At 34.4% G+C, this 20,350-nt stretch overlaps 1 protein-coding gene across 1 annotated transcript; it reads right to left on the bottom strand.

Annotated features, from left to right (window-relative positions):
* Positions 1 to 801: 801 nt before the first annotated feature.
* OTUD6B (OTU domain containing 6B) lies at positions 802 to 18,659 on the bottom strand. The gene is given in 8 exon segments (XM_008068490.2): positions 802 to 3,093; positions 3,805 to 3,911; positions 7,392 to 7,453; positions 9,989 to 10,301; positions 15,033 to 15,113; positions 17,656 to 17,807; positions 18,486 to 18,620; positions 18,623 to 18,659. Coding segments are annotated over 8 exon segments (972 nt in total). The 3' UTR covers positions 802 to 3,008.
* Positions 18,660 to 20,350: the final 1,691 nt, after the last annotated feature.

Raw genomic sequence — 20,350 nt, 5'->3', positions numbered from 1 at the left:
GTGTGTCCTTCCACGTTGTCTTTGAAAAACAGACTGGACAATAAATTGCAAATTATTGTGATAGGAAAAAAATGAGACTGCATTGTCTGCTCAAACAGATAAACACCAGGTGAAAGACATCAAACAAATTACTATTGCACAACTCGTATACATGAACCTGCAATTCACATCAATGACCATTTCACACGTTATCACGTTAGAAAAATACAAGATATAAAATTTTGATTTTTTTGTCATAAGTTTCTCAATGTCCAAAATTTTATTATAAGCCAATATCATTACAATAAAACAACTGGTTCCAACATTATACTATTTAATATGAAGTGATTTGTTTTCTACTCTATTTCGTAAAAAAGTACAGTCAAGTTGCTGGTAGGTAATCCACGAGATATCTCCAAGTACGAAGGGTTAATTTATATAAACTTCTTACCGTTCCACATTCTTGCACCAAATGTTTATTCTTTTTTAATTTTTTTAACACCAGAGGCCTTAAAATATTATTTGAATTCACTTATCCTAAATAAACATTCATTATTTTAAAAGGTGCTAAGCTTCTGCCTGATTTCTAAGAACCATGCTTAAATGGTTATTACTTTATTATATCTCCCTTTGTACTGTTTGGAGTACAAGGCTATGCTTATATACTTAATCCAAGTCCCTGAATTGCAAGAATCTTTGATTATATTATTCTCAATTATATGCAAAGATAAAACAAAACCTGGATGTAATTCTAAAACAAAATGAGTTTTCTCTATTTCTAAATTCTAAAATTGTTAAAGAATGACAATTTGAACAAATAAATGGTGATTTAATCCATTCATCTTTTATTTGTTTTTGGCAAACATAATATGAGTAAAACTATATTGCTCAATATAGTTACACACATTCTTTTTTGCTTTGTACAAGTTGTAAACATTTAAAGTGGAGAAAATTCTTGGCCAAAGACATATTCCAAAACTTTGACATATACTCTTCTGAGTTAGGACAAAAGAAAGCTTATAAAACTTCCATTAGACCATCATAATACAGCGAACTAAATTAATACATGTTGCTTTTAAATGATATCTGCCATTTTAAAAAAAAAAACATTTTTAGGTTATAGCTAAAATGATAGAACAGAATGACAGAATAGAAGCTGATCATACATATCTTGTCCATAACCATATTAGTCACTCAAAAATTTTAAAATATTAACAAAATGTAAAATAAACATATCAAAAAATCCTAATTCTTAGGGGAAAAAAACCTACCAACAAGTTTTTTTAGAATCTTTAGCTGTAGATGAAATTTATAATAACAAGTTCATAATATTTTGTGTTATTACCTCTTAATGCTGGTATTTTGATTTTAAAGTAACAGATTAATTCAAAATAAACCCAAAGCATTCAGCATTTTATAATTTCATTCTTTTATAAATTTCAGGCCTCCAAAATTTCAGATCAAGGGTTACAAAACAGGCAGCATGCAGAATACATTCTGCTTGGCAAGCAGAGTAGTTTTTAACCTTTTGAATCAGAGTGCTGTCGGGAAGTACTACTTGCTCTCATTGACCTACCACCTTCACTGTCACCTGTTGGGCATATAAGAAAGCTGATACCTCATTTTTAATATTATAAACTCAATATTATAAAAATTAGTTGTATTCATAAAGCAAAAATTCAAATACTATAAACCCGATGGTAAATCTTACCAAATTTCTAATTTGGGAAAAACAGATTAAACCAAGTCTCATTTTCATATTTCCTTACATAACAAATCATCAGAAACATTTGTATACATAGGTACTATCATCTTAGAAAGAATACTGTTATGAGTATCCTGAAATCTGTGCTAGATAAATCATCCACATAGAAAATTATTATACACAGGTCTTAGCTCACAAATAGTAGTAGCTTTCAACTTTATCCATTTATGCAACATAAAAATTCTCAAAATACCTGAGGTGAAGGAAAGTTAATACTAATAAGGCCAATAAAATAACAGTAACAGGGCTTTCTTCCAATCCAAAAGCAAAAAGGGAGATATCTTATAAGACAAATTGGAAAGGATAAGAGTTCTAAGTAAATGTAACCTTGAACCTTTTAACAATGCTACTCCCTCGGCTTGCACAAGGCAAAGAGTAAAAGAGGCCACAAAATGTTTTAGTTTTCCACCAAAAAGTTTGCAAGGCAAGCAAAGCAGTTGAGTATTGATTGAGAAAACATAATATAAAATATAAAAATGTGTAGCTATGAAGGAAATCAAGAGATGATGGTACTAACTGCCATTTAAAGTTTAAGAAACACCAAAGAAAAATAAATGAATTAGAAAGACATTAACCTGTTAGGTCTTTTTTAAGTTACACACAAATACAAGGCTCATCTTATTCTTTAGAGGTTGAAATTTGACAGAAGACACCTCGTACCTTTAAATTTGTTTCATTTCTTTAAACAACTGATTCCCATCTAAATAAATATTTTAAAATTCTTATTAAAGCAAACTTCTTAGATGTGCTTTGATGGGGCTATATATAAGGCTTCACTGTATTAATCCCATCAATATCAAGGTTACTACAATCAAGTTCATTTCATAAGCATTAATTAAATTTTCCATCACCATACTAAATTACTGCAATAAAGAGATGGAGTCATTTCTTCAATAAAAACTACATTTAAATGGTTATTTTGAAAGTTTGTAATAATGGGGGGAAATCTTAAAAATTTAAAATTTATTCCAACACAAAACAGAATGTGCAGGACACTATATAAAGAAAAGAATCAGCAAATAGGGTACCATCTTGTCTATGAATGGCATTCTTCACAATGGACTTTCAAGTTTTAAAAATTCCACTAAGAGGACACTGATTAAAGTTTATCTCTGATATATTTCTAAAAAGCCTGTAAGTTGTTTTGCCATAAAACTTATTTAAGGTAGTTGTGTTTTTCAGTAGCATTTAGAACAATCCAGCACTTGGTAGGAATACTCAGATTGACACTGTACTAAAGTATTATTGTCTAATATTTTGTAAACTAGCTGCAATTTTCAGTAGCTGTGTTTACCAACCGTGTAACAGAATTATAATGTTCTCCTAAGCCATATGCATGTCTCATATATCTGAAATGAAAAAAAAAAAGAAATGACTATTTTGTTGAAAGTAACTTATATATAAATGCTTGTTATGTACATAAACCAAGGACTCTGAATGACTCAGCCTGTGGGGATATCATTCAATAGACCACATGGACATATTAAGAGTTCAACACCATTTTAAAAGTAGCAGCAGTCAGCAAGATGTCCTTAAGTCATCAGAGAAAATAGAAGGGCTGAGATGGTGAGTGCTCAATAAGCTTAAATTTTCATCTAAATCCTAGCCATTAATGACTACCTTAGTAAGGTTAGCTAATAAACACTGAAGTCAATAGCAAACTTCATCTGCTGTAATTCAGAAGGGATTTCTCAAACATAAAATATTTTCACGATATGAATAAAGTAACATGAATATATTTCAGCATTTACACTTGATACATTTAGCATTATTAATGTAAAAGCAGGACAACATATAAACTAGTTCTAAAATGTTGTAAACTTTAGAAATGACTTTATTCTTAGCTCATACACATACACAAGAGTAAATCCTTAGAGGTTAAAAACTTATCTCAATCACATATTTTGATGTTTTCTAGTTCCATAATTGCTTTTAATATAAAATATGCAGAATCTGAAGGTAATTGCTTTTGATTACTCAATATATACAATCTAAAATCTTTTTATATTCCTTTTGTCTTAATTATAAAAATAAAATAGTAAAAAATTGTGGGTACTTACACAAGCATTAATGGGTTTTTTGGATATTCTTCGCCAACAACAATAGGAGGAGAATCTGCCTGTATTATTTCTATTGGTGTCTGTAAAATGTGAGACAGAGCTCTTAACTATGGGGGGGAAAAACAGAATTAGTAAGAAAAATAAAAATGCAAATTTTATTCAAACCATAAACTACTGTAGTACACATAAACAGGGAAACAATCAAAGCAGGTATGTGCTCTGTTTACCATTGTACACTGACAGTCTGACATACAGTGGGCACTTAAAAAATATTTATTGAATAAACAAATACAATATAGGTTGAGTATCCTTTATCCTAATGCTTGGGACCTAAGGTGTTTTGGATTTTAGACTTTTTTCCATAATTTAGAATATTTGCACATACTGCATAATGAGAAGTTTTGGAGACAGAACCCAGTCCCAACTTAAACTCATTTATGTTTCATATGCACCTTAGAAACATAGCCTGAAGGTAATTTTATACAATATTTTTTAATAATTTTGTGCATGAAATGAAGTTTTGACTGTGTTGTGGCTGTGACTTGTCACATTAGGTCCAACTTTGAATTTTCCATTTGTGGTATCATGTCGGCACTCAAAATGTTTTGAGTTCTGGAGCACTTCATACTTGAAATATACCGATTAAGGATGCTCAACTTTTTTTTAATCCAGTCCTCTTTTGAAGGACAGCATGGTTGCTTCCAGGTTCTTGCTATTGTGAACAATGCTGGGATAAACATACGTGTGCAGGTGTCTTTTTTATAGAGTGATTTGAGTTCTTCAGGGTATATTCCCATACACAATGGAATACTATGCAGCCATAAAAAGGAACAAAATCATGAATTTCGCAGCAACCTGGATGGAACTAGAGTCTATAATACTGAGTGACCTCTCACAGAAACAAAGATCTGAGTATCACATGTTCTCACTCATATAGTGGACCTTGATCATCCAAGGTATTACCATAAGAAAATGACTGACAGTGGTGGGAAACTATGGGGGGGTAGGGAGGGGAAGGGAGATGGGATTAATGGTAATAAACATCTGTCTGGGGACGGGGAGACACCTCTTATCAACAAGGGTGCCCGAATGAAGCATATTTGTATACTTAATCCTTAACTGTACCCCACAATATCATAATAAAAAATATTGTTTATTAAAAAAAAAGGATGCTCAGCTTGTGTTTACTAAGTAAAATGCACAGACTTCTCAAGCCCTGGCTGCACAACAGCTTTGTAAAAATATCAATGCCACAGCTAATGAAGAGAGGTGATGGGTAGATTGATTTTATTATGCTAGTGTCTCTATTTTGAATATTCTTGAATAGTTATATAACAAGATTTTGAAAATATATGGCTTAAGCACTAGATTAAATTAACCAGGATGAAGGATGAGGAGAGGAAAAACAGAAGGTCTATTTTTTAAAAAGTTTTTCAGATGATTCTAATGTACAACCAGTGGTAAGAACCAATGTTCTATAACTTTAAGCCAAGAGCAGAATGAAATACGTATATGAATTATACTGCCCTATCAAGGAATGTCTACCTCTTATACAATTTTAAGTAATTTCATACCATACAATATAAAACTAGAACCCAAAGCCAGATAAATGGCAGTTGTTAATGAACGTTAATGCTAACATTTTTAAAGACTTACTATGATAAAGTACTCTAAACACTTTACGCATATTAATTTATTCAACCCTCTCAATAATCTCTCAAAGTACTATTGTTACTTTAAAGACCTAAAATCTGAGGTAAAGAAAGGTTAAGTGACTTGTCAAAGTCAAGCCTTCATTGAACTAAGGAATTCTGACTCTAGAGCTCAAGTTCATAAACAAATTAATCATTAACAACCTTCAATCATACCTACCAGGATGCCAGAAAATGTAAATACAATTTAAGAGATGTTTGCCGTAACTAGAAGTGTCTGGATGCTGATGATAACCACTTTGAGTACATCTTTTAATTGCAGAAGTCAAACGTGACTTGTATTAATCTTATTGAGTATTATAATGTTAATAGTTTTAATAGTTTAATATATTTTTAACAGTTTTTTCCTTTCTTAAAATATGCATACTTTTTTTCGGCCCTCTCCGTATTTGCCCCTTTACAAGAACATTTTATCAAGAACATAGTCCTTTTTTGAGGTTTTAAAGGAATGTAAGAAATTACTTCAGAAATATGGAAAAGGTTCTATGCTGCATATGGCAAATTTAATCCCATACTCTGTCTTATAAAATGTTCCTCTGAAGCATATTTTTCTTTTATCTAACATAACTGGTTAAACTAGTTGAATGGAGGGTATGAAGCAAGTTATGGAAATCCTATCATCCCTTCTAACTTCAGAAATGTAGAAAGATTTTCTCTTTAATTATTTAAAAGTATCCCATTTGAAAACAGTAACTCATTTCAAATAAACTCACATTCATGAGTAAATGTCCCTCAAGTAATTTAAGAGGGTTTTCTTAATTTAAATAGAGTTGATTAGGTTTCTGATACTCATGTTAATTTGTGATCTTTTTAAGAAAATTCAAGCATCTTTATTCCTAATGTAGTTAAAAAGCTACTATGAAAACTTCCCAAGTTTTAGAAACCCAGGAGAGACATAACAAAACTAATGGATACAGTTCCCTCTGGTGGAGAGGTACAAACACAGCACTGCTAAGAAAAAGATTTTGGAGAAACATTCATACCTCATTTGCAAACAGTTCATAAAGTGAAGTAGTTAGAGTCACAGACTATTCAAAATGATTAATCATATTACACAATACTATTAATAATAATACAGCTAGATACATCCATCTGGCACTGTAGCTTACAAAATTTTATTAATGTACTCCCTTATTTCATGTTCATAAATGTTCAACTAAGTAACACAGGGGTTTTATTATCTCCACAGTCAATAATTAAGAGACTTGAGCTTGAAAGTTTGGCTGACGCCCTCAAGGTCACAAAACAGCAAAATGGAAAGAAACGCCAGAACCTAAACCTAGAACCTAGAACTTGACTTCTTATCCAGGCTTCTTCATGACCACCAGGCCCACAGAAGTATTTGTTTATTCTGTTTTAATAAAACAACTTAATAGTAAGATTTTTTAAAAATTAGAGCTAAAAAGAAATCTTGCTAACTCCCTACAAGTCACTGAACATATTATTTTCTTACATATACACTTTAATGTATCATCTACTGCTTTCAGACAAGTTACTACAAACTAGGAGTAATAGATGTGGTAGACTTTCCACATAAAAATATCTTCTATTTTGAATATAAAGATAATATTTTCCAATAATAACTTTCATTAACTAAGCTACTAGGGTAAATTTTACTTTACTTCAGTAAAATCTCTACTTATATAAATCCAGAAAAATCAAATATATTTGATTTTTCAGGCCTTATGGAGCTATTTAAAATGAAATAGTGCTTCACTTTGTCAAGTACATATCTTAATCAAAGACCTAACAACATTAACTCTCTATTTATATAGAGGAATAGTATCTACATAAAGAAAAAGAATCTTCAAAGAGAAATTGGGATCAGATAGAAATAATTTAACAACCCACAATCACTATGAATTACAAACTTACCTCAAGTTGACCTCCCCATGCAGCTGTGTTTACAATATCATCACAGTACTTTCCAAACTCTTCTGTAGAGAACAGATTAAAAAATGGTACTTAATAATTTTCGTAACTCAATGCTACAAGATCCCTTTTATAGTTCCCACAATTCCTGATGAAAACACCCAAGTTATGAAAATTCTCCTTCTCTACCAGTACCCTCCAGAACCTAATCTACCTCCCAGACCCAAACTAAATTTAGCCAACTTTTTACTGCCTTTCCATCCAAGAGCAAAGCAATTTATTTCTGCTTCTCTCCCTCAGTCTGAAGCCCAGGAACTTTACCTAACAAAACAAACCTACTTCTTTCTCTTTGTCCCAAGCAATCACCCCTCATCCCACCAAAACTGCTGTCATATTTACCATCTTGACGTGTCCTGAAGCCCAAACCTACAAACAGAAGAACAGTATGGAAGACTAAAAAACACAGCCCCTATATAATCAGGATTACAATAGGACTCTATGAGAAATGACCAAAGAGAATTAGGGTAAACTACAAATGAATTGAAATTCCTTCCTCAGAGGTAGCATCAGATAGTGCCTTCACTTGCAATTTTAGAAGCACTTATTTACAAAGAAAGGGTTTCTTGGATCAGTTCTGAGGGGAGAAATAAAAGACCTAACCACTAAGTTCACAAAAGGCATATCTTGTATATAACATCTTTTTAAACAGCAAGTTAAAATGCAAATCAAACATCCTGTTCTGAGAGAGAAGGAAGAATTATGGACATCTAGAAGAAAACTCTGTGCCATAGGTTTGTCTCATTCCCTGTTAAATCCTCAATGTTCAGTGCCTAGAATAGTGCCTGGTACACACTGGCTTTCAATAAATATTTGTTGAATGAATGAAGATAATTAAGTTGTCATTTTCTCTGACTCAGGACACTGAACTGCCACTTCCTATCAAAGGCCCTACAACCAACAGAGTTGGGAAGTCTCAATAATTGGGTAATCACTTTGACGATAAAACACAGAACAGTCATTTATCATGCTACCTCTACAAATATCAAGATACATGGAAAAATGTGCTTCGTGTGCCATAGCAAACTCCGATTATTTAGAAAACAGCACTGACCTATGACAGCAAGAGATATGTTTAACATTTCCAAATTAATTTAAGTTAATTGGTTACAGATTTAGATGTACCCAAATTCTTGAGATCAACAGATACTCAGATCATACACCTAAAGTAGATTTAATTGACTGCCATGCTCATTCTTAGCCATTCTGCATCATGCTCACCTTCCTCCCATGAGGGGCAGACACCACTAAAGGAAAGTAAACCTTAATCATCCTCTATCCTGGCCCTGTTCCAGTGGATGCTCCCAGAACCGCCGCCTTCTCTCAAGGACTGTCATCTATTCTATTCTTTACCCCCTTGAAACACTTTCATATTTTCACTTGTTTACTTTCTCATTTGCTACTGTTGTACTTTTTTTTCACCTCACCATAAATATTTTACCTTAATTATAAAAAGTATTATACAGAATTAAGCAAATTATTAACTCTGCTGGTTTTGGTTGTGCAAAATCAAATTTTATTTGAATACTAGTCGTCCTAATTATAGCTCATTAAGAATAAAATTAAATTTTCCAGATATAGGATAAAAGGGAGAAATAGTTTTCCTAATAGTTTTCCTAATTTATATGGTCTTCAGGCCATATAAATATGTATTTCCAGAGGCTGGTCAAAGCTTACCTTCTATTTTTAACTTTGTCAGATTTGAACTTAACACATTTTTTTTCTCAATAATGATTATTCCCATTCTGTTTTTATCTTATATAAAGCAATTTCCATATTTTAACTACAAAATGATTATGTACATAAAGAAATCTTAATGAAGTAAAATATACCAACTCTACTAAAATTATAAAAAAATCACACTTTATTGCAGCATTATTTACAATAGCAAAACATGCAACCAACCATGCTGGCCATCAAAAGTGGACTGGATAAAAAAATGTGGTACATATACATGATAGAATATTACATAGCCACAAAGGACAAAATTATGGATTTCGCAGAAACTTGGATAAATTTAGAGTCTACAATACTCAGTGATCTATCACAGAAACGAAGAACTGAGTACCACATGTTTTCACTTAGAAGTGGACCCTGAATATTAATATTCTAAGAAAGGGCAGTAGTGGGAAACTGCCAGGGTAGGGGTTGGAGAACAAAACAAGGGCACCTAATTTCATACCAGGCAATAAGGGCACCTAATTTCAAACCAGGCAAAGTAGGGACCAAAAGGAGGCCCAAACTTTCCCTGTACAATGACAATTTGTATACCTAATCCTGAATTGTATCCTACATCTTTAAAGTAAAAAAATAAAATAAACAGAAAAAAGAAAGATGCCCATTGGGTAAGCCAATTAATAATAATAATAATAATAATGTAAGCCAATTAATAACAATAATAATAATTCTTCCTAAATCTTTAAATGTTTCTTCCTCATAAGAACTGTATGGGTTCTTCTTGTGCCCAGTCCCAAGAAGCAATTTATTTAAAAACAACCACAACCACCAAAAGCAACAAAATGTAGTAAACAAAAATAAATTACCTAGGGTATACATATTTCCTGTATTAGGGTTTGTTAAAAATGGCAAAAAGTCTTCCACATGGTTTTGCATATATTCAGCAGTTTGACTTCTCAAGGCAGCCACAGTCAAAATACAATTCTGTTCTTTCAGTTGATCTTCAATGGCTCTATACATACAGTGGCCATCAGATGTAATCTGCTTGATTTCCAACTGTCTATCTGCCAATATTTGAGCAAGTTTTTCACTTTCTATATGTCTGGCTCCAGATAAGTTCTCAATTTCAGCTTCTGCTATCCTTTCTTCTCGCTCCTTTTCCAATGCAGCTTTCTTTTCCTACGAAGAGGAGAGCACAGGAAAGTTAATTAATAATAATTAGGACTTTCTCAATTACTAAGGCAATGGAGACTTGCCACTTTTCTCCCTTTTCCCACAAGCACCATCACACTGAACATCTCATCACCTGGATAATTTTCTACAGGGTGAACCTCTTTAAGGGCATAATATCATACTCATCTGTGTGTTCCCAGCACCTTGCTCTGTACTGAAACGCTAATATTTTCTTTAAAATCTACTTAAAAATTACATGCCAAGTTTCTAAAAACTTTACTTACTGATTTCAATGTACTATTTTAAGACTAAGTTGTCCTAGGCCTTAAAGCACATTATTATTATATTTAAGCCCAGGATAATCCAAGCTTCTCAACTTATCACTCTACCAGTGAGTTAACATGCTAAAGCCTTTAGAGGCATATAAGTGAACACTCTTTTTATCTAGTTGTTTAAAAAAGTGTGCATAGGCATATACATATTTAATAAAGTTTAATAAAGCAACAGGTTAAAACATTCATCTTTTAAAAAAATTAAAATAGTACAGATAGACTAGAGCTCTTCTCCCTAAAAACCACTGCCAGGCCAGTATTAGCTCTAGTGGTGTGGTGTGTATCCATCTAGATTGTATTTCTGTGCATTTAAGTAAATACAGTATACTCGTGAAAAATGTATACAATTTTAACAAAAAATATTATACATTACATTCTGCAATTTGTTCTTTACTCAAATGTCTTAGGAGATCCTCCCATGGCAACATATGCAAGAATGGGTGAGGTGAGGGCAATGAGAGATTTGTGAGATAAAGGATAGGAGGTGGGGTAGAAAGGCAGGAGAAAGAAGAGAAAAAGATCCTGACACCTGGACTAGTAAGGATCAAAATCCAGAAAGTACTATATGTTTCATAGCTAAAAATAGTTCACAGAACTAGAGTACCAGAGAAAAGTGTCATGAGATAAGGTTGGGGTCAAAATAGAAAGGCAGATAGATAGTTAATATACATTAAGTCAATGATTACATAGTATTTAAAAAAAAAAAAAACTGGAAGGAAATAGACAAAATATTTACAGTGCTTCTCTCTGAATGGCAGGATTCCAAAATCTATCCAGTTTTATTTTTGTGTGTTTGTGTCCGTGTGCTTTTCTGCATCTTTCTAATTCCCTACCATATATTTTACTTGTACATTCAGGGGAAAACTGTTTTTCAATTTAAGAGAATAAAAAGTTAAACTAAATTCTATAAACTTTGACATTAGTAGTAATTACAGTGAAGAATCTGGTAAACAGAAAGTAGGAAAATGTAAAGATTTCCATATCCCTAGCTCTAACTCCTCCTTGGAACAGAAGAAGTGAAAAGAAAGGTAAGTTTCAATTAAACTTACTGCTGTATGCTTGTACTACTTGCATGTCATGTGCCACGCTAGATGAACCTGAACTGATTTCTTAATCAACTGCATCAAAAGCAGTAGTATCTCCCTATAAAACATAAGCCTATTTAAGTTTTTTCCTCCCATTACAGAAGTAACACAAACAAATATATGGCACTGCGTATCTACAACTGTGGATCACAGAGGCATAAAATCTTAAAACACAAGATGGCACTATTACTTTATAAAAGGTTAAAGAACAGTTTCAGAGGGGAGAGGAAGAATAAGCACCTTAGGTGTCATCTAATCCAAAACCCCTCATTTTCCTCTTCTGAGGAAACAGCACGCAGAAAGATTTCCAAAGGCCATACAGCTGGTTAGAGCAGAGCAGGGACCAAGGACAACACAGAGAGCTCCTTCTATCCAGGCACCTGAATCAGAATAAAAGTTGGAGCAGATGGGAGCTGGAGTTAATGATGTCAAGTACTATTTACTGGCAGAGTGGCACTTTATACTACTGTAAAACTATTTAAGCGTCTAAAATACTAATTCTAATCAATTCAGTGTTTTCCCACATGTTTTGCTTTAAAAGTACAAAGCAACTGAGTTTCCTTCCCAGGACACTAGGTAAGAAATCTACTGGACTCTTTTTCCAGAAAAGTATAGCATCCCAAGAGTACTCGGTACTACAGTTTATACAACCATAGTACTGGAGATAGAATGGCATCAATAAGGTCTAATAAAAACGTATAAAAGATGAAAACAGAATGTAAGTCAAAAACATATTGTTGATAAAATTAGAGTCATGTGATAGAGTAATACAGTGAAAACAAATTGAGGAGTATTAAGAGCTGAGCACTAGTCCTGGGTTTTTATCAAACTTTCAGTATACCATTGAGATAACCTGGGTTTCAGCTTTATTAGTAAAACAAAGAAACTGAACTCAATTTCATTCAAATTTCACATTTTTGGAAGCTAGTTCCTTCAAGTTCTACTTTGGACTCCTTCTACCATACCAAAAAGTTTCTAAGTAGTTTCAATTAAATAAAATACTTCTAAGTCTTTCTAGATTAAAAATAAGATGTGTGCTCTACAATATTCCACAATAAATCTTCATAAAATTTGATCACGTTTTCCTGTCAGAGCTGTATCTTTCCCAAAGATAAATATCATTAGTTTTGGCTTTTTATTCCTTAGTGTTTTTGACAAAAAAAGGGGGGGGGGGCTCTAAATAATCTAATACTCAATTGCCCACCCTGAATTCAAATTCAAGTTCTGTTTTCTTAAGCATTATAAACTTTTAGTGTTTTTTGTTCCAGAATTCCATTGATATAACATAGTAAAGGCAACTGGGCATTACTTCTAGAACACTTTCTCTGTCAAGTATTAAAGTAGCCGGCTATAAAAGATAATAAATATTTTGAGTCTATAGCTAAAAAAGGTATTTATTTCAGTTGTGCAGTATCTTAGAAAAAAAGTAACAAAATTTTTAAGAGCATTATGGAAGTACGTTTTTATTTGTTTTGTTGCCTAAGGGTTCAGGTGGGGATGAACAAGTTTTGATAAAGACAGGATGGAGTTGTGTCCTTATGTTTTACACAATAGACTACTATAAGATGTATTAATTACTAAGTAGAGATAATTCCAATAAATATTGTTAGGCTACCAGCATGTAAAACTTCTGTCCTTTGTTTTTGATCTACAAAAGCTAGATGACAATTGTGGGATCATCACAAAAGAATGTATATTTAAGCAGATTACCTCCAAGATCGCATGAGATCTAAATTTTATGATTCTACAAAATTCACAATTGTAATTATTTACTCATGAATAAAGTTTTAAGCCAGGCACATAATTCACACTTGTAAACCCAGCATTTTAGGAGGCCGAAGCAATAGGATTGCTTGAGCCTAGGACTAGCCTAGACAACATAGTAAGACCTCGTCTCACAAAATTTTTTTTAAAAAAAGACAGGCATGGTAGCACACAACTGTAGTCCTAGCTAACAGAAGGCTGAGGCAGAAGGATCACCCAAGTCCATGAGGTAGAGGCTGCAGTGAGCTGTGATCATGCCACTGTACTCACTGTGACAGAGTGAGACCCCAAATCAAAAAAAAAAAGAATTAAAATGTTATACTAGTATAAGAAATGTTTGACTTTAACTTTCAAACAACTTAGTCAACTTTCAAACAAAACACACTGCTCTTAATTTTAATTTTGTAAGAGGCATACTATGTAGTACTTTACACAGTAAGCAATATTATTATTTGTTGACCCTTTAGTTCTCCAGGCTTTGTATTAAGGGATTTGGCAATAGTATATTATTTAATATTCCCAATAACCCTATGAGGTAGGTATTATTTGTCCCCATTTTATATATGTGAATGAAACTAAGACTTAAAGACTATTACACAAATTATAGCAGTAAGTGAAATTAAAACCTCATCTGACAACAAACTCCATGCTCGACCAAATTACAAACTATCATAAGCTGCAAAATTAGTTTATAAATATGCATTTAAATCCTAGAACACATCAAGTGTTAGTAAAATAATACCTGTGAATATAAAGATTCGATTTAATCCTTTTTTTCTTTTACAAAGTCAGAGGGCCTTACCCTTACCCATCTAATCTCATTTCCATAATGTTGATATCATGAACTCGCTACTTCAAATACATCAGTTTCCTTATAGCTCTTCAATAATGCAATATTTCATTCTCACATATTTTTTTTTTTGTGCATGCTGTTTTTCCCATTTGGAATATCCTATCTAAATAATTATATTTTGTTCACATTCCAACCCATTATTTAGCACTTACATAATGAACTTTCCCTTCTTTAAATTTTCATCACAATTAACCATTATATAGATACTTACACAATTCTACAAGAATTTTGTATGCCTACATGTCTTAACTTCTAGCTTCAAATCCTTGTTTCTCACTGAATACCATAGTTTTCTAACCAGGGTTGTACATCAGAATCACCTGGACCCACACTGTGAAGATTCTGAATTACTAAGTCTAGGCTAATACACTTGAAAAAAAAAAGTCCTTTGCACTCCTGCTTCTCAGTCCCCCTTTCTGTGAGAACTACAGCCAGGATATGTTATTTCATATTGTCATAGGCCTATGTTTTGCTCTATAAAATGGGAATAAGAAATCCTACTTCACAGGATTATTGTCAGAACTAAATGAGACTTCATACAAGCAGCTTAGTATAGTATCTGACACATAGCAAATGCTTATTAAATGTTAGTTTAGGTCCCTTAACAAGAAACTCTATTTTTTCATTCCCTTTTTATACAATACCTAAGATAGTATTGAGTACACAGCACTAACTTATATACTTGGTGACATGACTTTCATACCCGTCTCTTTTGTGCTTTTGATATCCGAGGTGGATGATTCTCAAGTACCAAGTTTGAAACATTAACAGCAACAGAATCTATCTGAAGAAAACAAAAAGTATTAACAAGTCAATACAAATACTTTTAAATTATTATTCAAAGTATTAAGTCTTTAAATTATTGAAAATCAAATCCATCTAATCTTACGTTTCAAATTTGAGTTAACAGCACTAAATACCATATTAGGTAATATGTTTTTTGTCTCCTTTCTCTATTTTCATAGGAGAATTTGTCAGATTCCAAGAAGTTTCATATCTGCATGTATTTCTTCCTTCTCATAATGCCTACTCCATTTATCTAAATACAGTACAATATTTCCTATACAGTGCCAACTCATTCAGCATTCCACTATTCCCTTCTCTGACTGTCGATAGTACACATAAGATGTAGATGCTGTGCTGGCTCAGCTCATTACTGCCTTCATAACCTCAAATGTGGCAACTGAAGCCCTCCTCCATCCTAACCTGCCAGAACTTTAAAGAGTACTGATTCTTGACCCTAGTAATAAGCTGACTCCTTTCTATTTTTTCCCATCTACAAGCTGATAACTGAAAGCAGAAAATATATTTAATATATAATATCATTAGATATTACAACCAATCCTAATACTCAGATGGCTATTATGTGTTTGCTGGCGTAAGAAGTGATGCTAGGCTGGGCGCTGTGGTGCAGCTTGTAATCCCAGCACTTTGGGAGGCTAAAGCAAGAGAACTGCCTGAGTCCAGGGATTTGAGACCAGCCTGGGCAACTGGGTGAGACCTCATCTCTACAATAAATCACAAAAACTAGCCAAGCAAGGTGGCATGAGTCTGTAGTTTCAACTACTTGGAAGGCTGAGGCGGAAGGATCGCCTAAGCCCAGCAGGTCGAGGCTGCGGTGGCCATGAGTGTGCCACTGCACTCCAGCCTGGGCAATAAGAGTGAGACTCCAACACCCCCTGCCCAAAAAAAAGAAAAGAAAAGAAAATGATGCCAGACTTTTAACCACAAGAACTAAGTAGCTAGTTTTTAGTGTAACACATGCGTAGAACAACCCAAGGCTTTAATACAGAGAGACAGAAGTCTCCAAATAATCAAAATCAGATAAAAGATTTCAAAGACTGGTTATCAACTTTAGTAAATTAGGAATCCTATTATTTTTCTCAGAGAATGTGTTAAAATTTACGAATGGCCACACTGACAATAGGTGAGAGATGCCTCTAAAAAGCAAAAGCAATGACATAAGAATTTAGATAGTATTCAAAAAAGAAAACAAGTTTAAGTTAATGAAAACAATAACAGTTCAAAGTAGAATGAGAGTTTGTATCTTAACACTTGGACAACATGTTGTTTAAGAATCAAACATTTTAGTCTTTAGGAACCTGGGAAATAAATCTCAATACCGAAGGTCCTATGAGAGCAAACAAAACTATTTTGCCAATAGAAAAGATGAGGAGACAATTAAGAATATCACAATTGTGACAACACAATTAAAATACCTAAAGTATCATGCCTTGTTACCTGAAGATGAAATATACATACTAAGGGCATGGAAAGCCAGGAACCTGATGACTGGCTAATAAAGTTAAAGAAATATATCTAATGTAAGGACCACTGTAAATCAGTAGCAGCAGGCTGTTTCCCTTGTCAACAGTAAACCAAAAATGAGCCAAATGAAATTTAATTATGGCAGATAAGATTTTGCACAGACATAAGATCTTTCTAACTATCAAACGTGAAGTGAGGCTATAGAGTCTATGATCCTTCATATCCAAAATCTATACATTAAATGATCACACTATACCAAAGCTGTAACAGAATTTAGTATTCACATTCTGGAGTAAAATAATACTGAGTTTGAATTCTGGCACTGGCACTTAGTAGCTATTACTGCTTCAGGACAAAGTTCTTAAGCTCTCTAAGCCTGTTTCCCACTTGAAAAATGGGATCATATCTACATTTGATTCATAGGTAACACTTCACACTGTGCTACTAAGGATTAAATAAAATAATGCATGTAAAATATAGTGCTTGGCACACACATTATTAGCTACAATGCTAAAACAAATATTAACAAAAATGATGAAAGTTAGGATATTGCAACTTACCCAAGAAATATCAGTAAAATTTCATTCATCACAATTGGTTGATAAAGTACTTTTATAATTTAAAAAAGGTTTCACATATGTTGTGCTATTTGAGTCTTACTCAAATACCTGTGATTAGACAGCAGAAGTATTTGTGTCATATTACATGGGGGAGGGACATTTATAAGCTCAGGAAGATTAAGTAACTTTGCTCAGGTTACAATCCTGTACAGTGGCAATTTTGGGACCAGATGTCTGTTCTTCCAACTTTAATTTGGTGAAGCTTCATCTTTTGGGCAAGTAAACAGGTAAAGGAATATGGCAATTTGTTTGCTGACCTCCTTTATAAAAGCACACTGCCCTTTAAACCTAGTCACAAAAATATCGAGAGGTGATGTATGAGCTTAACTGAGTGCCTTCATTTCCCTACCAATTTTATGATTTCATATAAGAAGCAGTATTAGAAGTGGACAGCTGTTTTCAAATGCTGTAGGCAAAGACAAACATTATTTCACATACCTTATTGTCCTTAAAAGTCAACTTCAATTTCTCCAGTTCCTCTCTATGTTTCTGTTCCATTTCTTTTTCCAACTTAGCAACATCTTCTGTGAGTTGCTTCCTCCTCTTTTTGTCATTCTTGGGAACAGCATTCTTCATGCCCTGAATTTTGGCTGAAAACCCACCAAAATCATTAAATCAGAAACCAAGAACTAAGAGGAAATGAAAAACAAGAATCAATAAGGGGATGGTAAGAGGAGAAAGGAATAAAAAAGTAATTATGGAAGCAAGAGTCATCAAATAACAATCAGACAGCTTCAGAGAAGGGCCCAGATAAAGCTGAAACAAACAAACAAAAAACTTATTTTCATAACCTTGACATTTGTTTGTGTTGTTTCGTGGAACAGGAGAAGGGAAAAGAACTGACAAGCAAATTTTAAATCTTTCAAGTATCCCCTCTGGGCGCGTCTCAAAACGAGCCATTCAAAATGCTCCCATTAGGCCCATGTGTCTGCAACTGGGGCAGGAATGGAAAAAAAGGAGCCGTAGGGATGCTGGGAGGGGACCCAGTTTGGGTCCAAGCCTGGCTTTGAAGTATTTTCAGATACAGGTAAACAGGCAACGGCGCAGGGGGTTAAAAACAGGGGGTATGCGGCAGACTTCAGAAGAGGAAGTCTCTGAAGGCTGGGGACGAAGGGGCCGCCGTGGCAGGAGAGACAGGAGAGAAGAGGCCACTTGCTACTTTGGAGCGGTCTAGGAGGATCCAGATTAGCCGCCCCTCAAGATTCCCCAGAGCCGCGCCCTTCACTGGGTCCGGGTTGCCTCTAGACTCCCACATCCTTCCCCGTCACCTTGCAACTCCTTCTTCTCTTTGCGATGCCTTCTCACCAGCTGTTCCTCCTCATCAAGCTCCTCGGTCAAGACTTCCTCCATGACGACCAAGTAGCGCAGCGCACGCGCTGAAAGAGACCTGTACCACAGGCTCCAGGCACCTTCCACCCCTCAACCCTCATCCGGGCCGCCATTGGCCACCGCTGGGACCTAACTCCGCCTTCAAGGCGGCACCGGATCTGTGCTCAGCCATTGAAACCAGGAGAAAGGTGAGTGGAATGCTGCGCGTGCGCACTACCACGACTCTGCTCTGAGGTGAAGGGGGTGGTAAGGGAGGAGCCAGACGGCGCGCGGAGGCGTGAGCCTGGCCGGCCGGAGTTTGCAGACTCGTGATTGACTGTGACCCTAAAGCCCCTACCGTAGTAAAGCTACGCGCCACGCTATTGGCCCTGACGTGAGGCGCGCGGAGATGACGTAACGGGAAGCATTTGGATGTTTCTTTTTATGCTTGCTGAGAAAAACCACCTGTAATCTTCGATTTGGGTCCCTCTTGCTAAGAAGAGCTACTGGAAAAGGTAAGAAAGAAAAGTAAATATTTTTAATGGGACTGTCGATAATTATCAGTGGGAATCTCTTGGCTGTTTGGGGTCATAGGGAATTAAGTTCTGTTTATTGTTTTCAAGGTCGTAACACCGTCTGCGACTTTACCACCCTGAGCGCGCCCGATCTTGTCAAGGTCGTAATACTGCAGGTCAGAAGAAAGGAAGAGAGCTGAATCATCGAGAAAATGCCACTTCTTGAAACGGAAATGGAGGTGGGAATAGAAGATATTGAAAGGGGTCAGATTCGTGTATTACAGAGACTAGAAGACTTATGCTCAGGTCTGTTAGAGAACTTGGCAAGTATCAGGGAGTTGAGAGAGTCAGCAGAAATGTGTGATGTGGAGTCGTTACAAAACCCGATTACTGACATAAATGTAAAACAAGACAAATTCTCACAGAATGCAGAGGAAAGGGGTAAAGAAATCAAGATAAGAGGAGAAAAAGAAAGATCTAGGAGTCCTGTCCAGGAGATACAATCTACGCATAATAGGAATACCTGAAACAAAAGAAACTAGAACTGAAACAGTAATAACGGAACTCATCGAAGAAAATTTCCCAAAATTGAGGAATAAACTAGATCTACACGTGGAAAAAGCTTACAGGGTACCTTTAAATTTTAATGAAAAGAAAGGAACTTCTAGACATATCTTAGTGACGTTTTCAAATTTCAAGTTTAGATAAAGAAAAAAATTTACAAGTATCTAGAGAGAGAAAGCAGGTTATCTATAAAGGGGCAAAAGTCAGGCAGACCTCCGATTTTTCTCTTACAATTTTAAATGTCAGAAGACAATGGGACAATATCTACAGACTTTTAAGAGAAAATAATTTTGAGCCAAGAATTATATACCCTGCCAAGTTATCATTTCTGTATGAAGGCATATGGAAGACATTTTCAGATAAACAGGGGTTAAGAATCAAGAACAGGGGTATATCAATCAAGAACCTTACCTGAAAAATTTGCTGTGTGATTTACTGCATCCAGCAGATAACCTAAATTAAATAACTCAAGTAGGGAGGCAATTGTATGAAAGAACTGGAATAAGCATTAAAACTAATTGAAGAGCATGAAGTTTAAACTATTGTATATGAAGTATTAAAACTAAATACAAAAATAGAAATATATGCTGGGTCTAAAATTTCAGTTTAGCTAGTTTTAAACTGTGAAAGGGAAAGCCAAATGTTTATTGAGCAACTAGTTTTATTTTTAGATGTACTAATGTAGATAAAGAGATGCATGTTCTTAAGCTAAACATAAGTAAAATTAAGGGGCTTTGTCATGTAGA

Source organism: Carlito syrichta, unplaced genomic scaffold (assembly GCF_000164805.1).
Source record: "Carlito syrichta isolate Samal-C Ts95f unplaced genomic scaffold, Tarsius_syrichta-2.0.1 Scaffold311050, whole genome shotgun sequence".
NCBI lineage: Eukaryota > Metazoa > Chordata > Mammalia > Primates > Tarsiidae > Carlito > Carlito syrichta.
The sequence above is the reverse complement of the archived record's forward strand: the minus strand, read 5'-3'. Positions and strand labels throughout refer to the sequence as shown.